Genomic DNA, 7,766 nt, shown 5'->3' with positions numbered 1-7,766 from the left:
GAGGCAGTTTGGGAAGCAGGGGGTGTGTGGGTGGGGTGTGGACCCGGTAGCCTGGGTGAGAGGAGGTCTGGCCCATGCCCAGGACCATGCATTGGAACAGCAGGATTGGACTGGGGCAGGGGGTGCTCATTACTGCAATATTCCCCCCACCTGCCGCTTGGTCTTGGGGTGGGGTGGGTGGGAGCCGGGAAGGGGGATAATCTTAGTCTCTAGGGTCGGGGACAGTAGACCCTATTCCCTGGAGGACTGTCCCTGCTGAACCAGGGTGGGGGTACCAGACTGAGTGAAGACCCAGGAGGAGGAGTGGGCTGGGCCTGGGAGTGTGGTCAGCCAGCTCAGCCCTCAGACTCCATGTACTGCAGGCATTCAGGCAGCTACAGGGCTGCAGCAGGCGAGCCCCCAGAAGAACATGGGCTTTGCTGCTCTAAATCTCAGTAAGTTCTGTTCAATTGTTTTAAAATTCTTTTTTTTTTTTGGTATATCAAAGCAATACTCAAACATAGTTTGAACTATCAAATGGCTCTTAAAAAGGCTTAAAACAAAAAATGGTTTCTCATCTTCCCAGCCCATCCCCACATCGTGCAGGCAACCAGAGTCCAGCCTCACAGCAGGTGATCATTTCAGTTCATCTCTACCCTCTTCCCCTTCCCTCCTACCCCTGCAAATAGTTATCGGACATTTCCTGTGATCTAGGGCTTGGCAAACTTTTTCTGTAAGGTTGCCAGATAGTAAGTGGGCCATTCAGTCTCTGTGGTGACTCACCTCTGCAGTCACAGAGCAAAAGCAGCCAAAAAGGGTGTAAGCAGACGGGTGTGGCCATGTCCCGTTCAATTGCATTTACAAACCCTGGTGCAGTGTGCAACTGGCCAAGCCATAATGGTTATCACCATGTACATTTGTTTATTGCTGGGCCAACTAGTGTATTGGCCCTTCTTATTTTTCTTGAGGTTTAATAACGATCTTATCTTTTTAATTGCTCGGTTTGATCTGAGCTTCTTTCTCCACCCTTTGACTCTGTGAAATGCCTCCCGGTACAGTTTTCCACAGAATCAGACACTGTCTGTTCTGACGCCTACTGTTCTGCACAGATTGGGCTGGCGTCCTGCCTTTTTGTCCTGCAACAGAAGTCCTGTTTTCTGGCTTCTGTGTGTTCTTTTCTTGGGTGACACGCTTGTTTGGTAGCGTATTTGCTCCAGTACCATCCTGACAAAAGAACACATGGGAAGTGGGTTTCTTGAGACTTAAAATGTTGAAAATGCTTTTAAATGACACGGAATTGGTAGTTTGGCTGGGTATAGAACTGTGGATTGGATGTCATTTTCCTGCTGAAGTTTGAAGGAGTTGCTCCCCTGGCTTCTACCTTCCAGCATGAGAAGAAGCCCAGTCCCCTATGTGTGACCTGATTTCCTCCCTGGAAGCTTTGGTGTCATCTCTCCATTTAGACGGTTTTCTGTTCGTTGGGCAGGTGATGGGTTGGTTCTACTCTGCAGGCTCATTCCCTTCAGTAAACTCTTACTGATTTTTAAAGCATCTTAGCAACTTTTTTTTTAGGTGAGGTATAGTTGGTTTACAATTGTTGTGTTAGCGATTATTTTAAATTTTCTTTCTTCTGTTTGTACCTTGATTGTTGCATTTTGTTCTCTTTTCCTGGATGTAATCTCTTTCTGAGGAAACTGTAATTTTTTGACACTTTCTACTGTTCCTTGCATTGTATCTAGTTCCCTTTTAGATCCACTTTTGGTTTGTTTTTATCCTGTTCTATAATTTTAAAGACTTTTCCTCAAATGTTGGGTGGTCTTGGCAGTTCATATTTAAGAATGAGACCCTAAAAAGCTACTCGGAACCAGTCCAACTGTCACCTAGGGTGTGTGGGTTTCATCGCACTCGTCTTGCAGGTGGGATGGAGGGAATGAGCACCACTTCCCCGTGTGCAGAGTTGGCCGTGGTGCTTTTGACGGAGGCGCCAAGGCGAGGCCTCACGCCTCTTAGTGCGGATCATTGGAGGAGGTGGGAGGTGAGGGGTTACTCCATCACAGCCTGAGTGAGTTGGGCCTGGTTACAGAGTCATTCTGTGGGTGGAGGTCAAGGATGGGGTTGAGTTGTAGGCACCACTGTTTCCTTTCATAAAGGTTTTAAAATGTGCCTCTTTCTGAAAACCATCTGAGTAGGGCTGTGCGATGGAGGTCGTTTGAGCCAAGAAAAGGAGTCGGGCAGGAAAAGAGCTGCTCTGGGTGCCCTGGCGTCCAAAGAAAGGGACGGAGGGAGGGAAGAAAGGAAAGTTCGAGGAGAGTGAGCCGGAGGCTGCTCCCATCTTCACGCAGGAGGCAGCCCCGAAGCGGAATGTTTTCATAGACCTTCTGGAAAGACCTTTTCTGAGTTCAGCAAATGGAGAGGAAGCTTTTGGACGGCTCCCCCCGAAGCCGGGGGTGGGGTGGGGGGTGGGGCAGCGTGTCGTTAAAGGTCTTCACACTGCAGGATGTCGCTGCTGCTGATTCCGAGGGGCCCCCTGCCTCGTGGGGCACCTGGGAACGCGGCTGAGGGTAGATTTTTTTCTGGTCACTGTGGTTTACGATGTTACCTGGACTTACTGTGGTGATCATTTCACAATGTCCATAAAGATGGAATCATCGTGTTGAGCTCCTGAAACTAATGTTATGTGTCAACTATACCACAGTTGAAAAATGCAGTTGACAGTCTGGGCTTGACCCCTGGTTAAAGGGCCGGGTGACCCTCCCGCCACTGCCCTGCCCTCAGGGGCCACCCAGGACTCCCTCACAGCGGGGGAAAGCAGGCTGTGGGGGATCTGGCCGATGTAGCAAAGGACCCCAGGCTGGGAGCAGAGCATGGGGTTGACTCCTCACGGTTCTGAGGACCGGAAGTCTGAGACCCAGGTGTCGACCAGGTGGTCTCTCTCCAGAGGCCTCTGCGTGGCGCGTAGATGCCCTCATCACCCTGTGTCCCCATCTGTTAGTCCCTCTGTGTGTCTGTGGCTAGATTTCCCCTTACAAGGACCCTGGTCAGACTGGGTTAGGGTCCAACCCAAAGACCCATCTCCAGACACAGTCACATTCTGAGATGCTGGGGCAGGCCTTCAACGTAGGAATTCTGGGGGACACGCTTCAGCCCACACGGGGCACACAGACCTGCCATGTGCGGCCTCGGGTGGCTGTGGGGGTCCCCAGTGACCCTCTGTCCGTGTTGGCGCCATTGGCACCCTCTCTCCTGCCTTGGGGCACAGGCCACCTCTGCCCTCAGCAGGTACCTGCTGGGGTCACAAGCTCCTCACTGAGGCATCGCTCCTCGCAGTGTGCCCCCTGGGGAGTCGGGGGTATCCCCAGAACCTGCCCACTTTGTGATGCTACAGGCAGTGATCCCTCGGCCCTGGGGTGCCTCCCAGGATGTGGGCAGAGCTCATGCCAGTGGCCGTCAGTGCACCCCCCAAGAATTCCTCTTCCTGTCCCCACACTGCCTGTCTGCTGACAGGGATGAAGACCTCAGTCTTCAAGAGCAGGGCGGGGGAGGCAGCCGCTGACCAGCCTCCTCCGGCCCTTGGTAGGAGGTGGGGCTGCAGGTGGGGGCAGCAAATGAGACAGCTCATCACCTGACCTGCCGTCACAGTAACTCAACGTCTAACCATTAAACAGGCTGGTGAAGAGCTGTGAGGAGCTGGTCAGACACCAGGCGCTCAGGCAGGGCCGCCCCACGGGTGGGGAAGAGTCCATGCAAAGTGTGGAGGCATCAGAGCACGTGGTCTGTTTATGGGACTGAGGTGGCTTCCCTGTGGCTGGCGTGGGAGACAGTGGGGGGCTGGCAGGCGGGCCCACATTGGGGGTACTCTGTGCCATTGAGCCATTATTTGATACGTTGTGGTTTACGGGAATCTTTTTTCTATTTATTTTGGCCGTGTAGCTAGGCTTGCAGGATCTTATTTCCTGGAGCAGGGATCGGACCCATGCCCTCGGCAGTAAATGCGCAGAGTCCTAACCACTGGACCATCAGGGAATTCCCCTTTTTTCTCTTATCAGGCAAAAAATACAAGTTTCAAATACAAAAAAAAGGGACTGTGCGCAACAGGCATGGATTTTATAACTATTCTTTCTCTGATTGGACAGACATTTATTGAGCTCCTGGCACCACGCAGATGTCCTCACCCGACCATGCACTGAGTGTGCAACCACTGCATTCAGCCCTGAAGACAGGGTTGGGGGCCCTGCACTTTCCTGGGCTGTGCCCCTCGGTGAGGGCGTGTGTGGGGAGGGAGGCCCGGAGAAGAGGACCTTGAACCTGAGTCCTGGGGGAGGGGCAGAGCAGGGCCAGCAGGCTGGGTGGGAAGATAGGCAGGTGCTTCCACCAGGTCCAGTGGGAGCAAAGGGCAGGGGCACCACAGCCGGGGGTCTGTTTCCATGGCTCCTGTCGCCCCCACCGCCAGGGAAGTGGCTTGGGTTTCACCGGAGGCTTCCTCAGACCCAGGCTTTCCCTGCAGAGTTTCCTCCTAAAGACCAGGGGCGGGGAGGGGTCAAAGCGCCCCTCGGCTCACCCTCTGAGTCTGCAGAACAGCAACCCAGGGGGTGGCCAATGTCACCGCCGTGAGGGCTGGATGCAGGCCCAGCTTCTCGCGGGGACAGGGCACCTGAGCTGCCACTGCCTGGTGACCTGTCGTCACTGAGCTTCCCCACGTAAACCGGGATCAGGACGCCTAGGCAGTGGGCGCGGTGTGGTCATGGGGACGCTGTGAGGGGATGGAGGGTCCCCCGGGAGTGCAGAGCTGTCCCACGGGACTGGAGCTTGTGTTCCAGGAGCCACGGGAAACTGGAAAGAGAAACAAGTGGGCCAGATTCTAGTGTGTCATTAAGCCCAGTATATTCACAGTATTTCATATGTAATCGATACAAAAATTATCAATGAGATGGTGCTTCGCAGGGTTCACATCTCAGTCGGGACCAGACTTTCAGGAGCTCGGCGCCACCTTCTGGGGCTGGACGTCCAACGCTGGAGCCAGTGATGGTGCCAGGCTCAGAGCCTCAGCCATGTGGTGTGAGTCACTGGCCCCCTGGCTCTATGAGGGAGTTTGGTAACAGCCCCACTTTACAGGTGGAGAAACCAAGCCGCAGAGCTGGAGGGGGATGTGGGGCACTCACACCAGCACCTTTTTATTTTTTTCTTTTCCATTACGGTTTATCACAGGATATTGAATATAGTTCCCTGTGCTATACAGTAGGACCTTGTTGTTTATCCATCCTATATAAAATAGTTTGCATCTGCTAATCCCAAACTCCCAATCCATCCCTCCCCCATTCCCCTCCCCCTTGGCAACCACAAGTCTGTTCTCTATGTCTGTGACTCTATTTCTGTTTCATAGGTAAGTTCATTTGTGTCATATTTTAGATTCCACATATAAGTGATATCATATGGTATTTGTCTTTTTCTTTCTGACTTATTTCACTTAGTATGATCATCTCTATGTCCATCCATGTTGCTGCAAATGGCATTATTTCATTCTTTTTGATGGTTGAGTAGTATTCTGTTGTATATATACCACATCTTCTTTATCTGGTCATCTGTCAGTTGTTTCCATGTCTTGGCTGTTGTAAGTAATGCTGCAATGAACATTGGGGTGCATGTATCTTTTCGAATTAGAGTTTTGTCTGGATATATGCCCAGGAGCGGGGCTGTTGGATCATATGGCAACTCTTTTTTTTTTTTTTTAATTTATTTTTGGTTGCGTTGGGTCTTTGCTGCTGCACGTGGGCTTTCTCTAGTTGAGGCGACTGGGGGCTACTCTTCATTGTGGTGTGCGGGCTTCTCATTGCCGCGACTTCTCTTGTTGTGGAGCACGGGTTCTAGGCGTGCAGGCTTCAGTAGTTGTGGCTTGCAGGCTCTAGAGCGCATATTCAGTAGTTGTGGTGCACGGGCTTAGTTGCTCCGCAGCATGTGGGATCTTCCCGGACCAGGGCTCAAACCCATGTCCCATGCATTGGCAGGCGGGTTCTTTTTTTCTTTTTCTTTTTTTTTTAGCGGTACGCGGGCCTCTCACTGTTGTGGCCTCTCCCGTTGTGGGGCACAGGCTCCGGACGCACAGGCTCAGCGGCCATGGCTCACGGGCCCAGCCGCTCCGCGGCATGTGGGATCTTCCCAGACCGGGGCACGAACCTGTGTTCCCTGCATCGGCAGGCGGACTCTCAACCACTGCGCCACCAGGGAAGCCCGGCAGGCGGATTCTTAACCACTGTGCCACCAGGGAAGTCCCGGCAACTCTATCTTTAGTTTCACGAGGAACCTCCGTCCTGTTCTCCAAAATGGCTGCACTAATTTACATTCCCACCAGCAGTGCAGGAGGGACAGCTTTATGGTAGGCACCCAGCTGTATCTGCTGACTCCTCAGACTTTCCTATTTCTTTTTCTTGCTTCCTTGTAGGTCCTCCAGCACTGTTAGACCTGAGCAGGAGGGTCATTCTTGTCTCTTAAAATCTTAACGGGAAGACTGCTAATACTGCCTCCCTAAGGAGTGTGTTTACTAAGCAGCTTTCATCAGTTTAGAGTCCCTTTCGATCCCTCTTTAAATTTTCCACAGATGAGGAGCTCTATCCCGCGTGCTGCTCCTACTGAAATGCTCTACTGAAGCTGGTGTTCTCCCTCTTTTATCCATGTGGTGAATGACGTCAATTTTTTGATCTTGAACAATCTCTGGAATAAAGTCTTCTTGGTTTCATGTACCTTTTTTTTTTCAATGTACCCCTTTGGATTTGGTCAGCTAATTATTTAGGTCTTTTGCATCCAGCTTCATAGTCTAAATTGGCCAAATGAAAGCCGACTTTAAAAGGACAAGTTTACCTGCAATTTCACCAATGAAATAGCTTGTCTTTCTCTTGTTTCCTTTAAAGATCTTATCCGTGTACATTACAATCTTAGTTATTTCAGCATACATAGTAAATCATATTCTTTTTTTCACTAGACATCATATCTCTATGTATGCCACATAAAATACATCATTTCAGTAACTACAGTGGTGTCCTCTTTGTGATGACTGTAACTACCCACCTGAGTGAACCCACTTAACGTGTTGTGGTTTAAGAATTTTATTTTTTTCTTCCTAGATTAAGTTCCCAGGAGTGGGATCATTGGGTCCAAAGATAAGAACCTGTTTACGGATCCTGATCTCTTTCCCACAGGAGGCTTCTCAGTCCGCAGTGCCGTCGGCAGCGAGCGGGAACAAGCCAGCCTCGCCTTCTGCTTCAGGTGCGAGCACCCACCGGCCTGCGCGGTCCGATGGCTGCCCGTGAGCAGCGGTTCCGAAACGCCCCGCGCTCCATCCATTGTGACGCGGGTCCGGCGGCGGCGGGCAGAGCCGGGGCATGGCCGAGGCGCAGGAGCTACTGCTGCAGCTGCTGAAGGACAACCGCGACGGGCGCCTGCGGAAGCAGGAGCTGGAGGAACTGGTGCGCGGGCTGGAGGCCGAGAGCGAGAGCCTCACAGCGCGCCTGCACGACCTGAGCGAGCGCGAGCGCAGGTGCGGGCTGCTCCTCACCTCCACCCGGGCCTTGGGACCGAGCCGACGTGCGGGGGCACCGCGAGGTGGCTGGCATCCCGGCGTCACCCCGGGCCGCGGAGCCTCAGTTTCCCCTCCGCAGCCTGCAGCGGCAGCGGAGCCAGGCGGCGCGGGCCCTGCGCGGGGAGGCGAGCGAGGCGGCGCGGGAGTGCGCAGGCCGGACGCACCGGCGGCTGGAGGCTGCGGAGCAGCACAAGTGGGATCTGGTGGGGCGGGGCCC

The 7,766-nt window shown here is 52.9% G+C and overlaps 1 protein-coding gene across 1 annotated transcript in view; it reads left to right on the top strand.

The window, feature by feature from the left end:
• Positions 1 to 7,352: 7,352 nt before the first annotated feature.
• The window catches only part of TMEM191C (transmembrane protein 191C), a 2,069-nt gene continuing 1,655 nt past the window's right edge, over positions 7,353 to 7,766 (top strand). Inside the window, exons 1-2 of the mRNA XM_024763952.1 lie at positions 7,353 to 7,507; positions 7,629 to 7,765. Of these exons, the coding sequence (XP_024619720.1) occupies positions 7,353 to 7,507; positions 7,629 to 7,765 (292 nt within the window). The remainder of the gene's footprint in view (positions 7,508 to 7,628; position 7,766) is intronic.

The sequence above is a fragment of the Neophocaena asiaeorientalis genome, unplaced genomic scaffold (genome assembly GCF_003031525.2).
Source record: "Neophocaena asiaeorientalis asiaeorientalis breed wild unplaced genomic scaffold, Neophocaena_asiaeorientalis_V1.1 scaffold110, whole genome shotgun sequence".
Classification (NCBI taxonomy): Eukaryota; Metazoa; Chordata; class Mammalia; order Artiodactyla; family Phocoenidae; genus Neophocaena; species Neophocaena asiaeorientalis.
The sequence above is the reverse complement of the archived record's forward strand: the minus strand, read 5'-3'. Positions and strand labels throughout refer to the sequence as shown.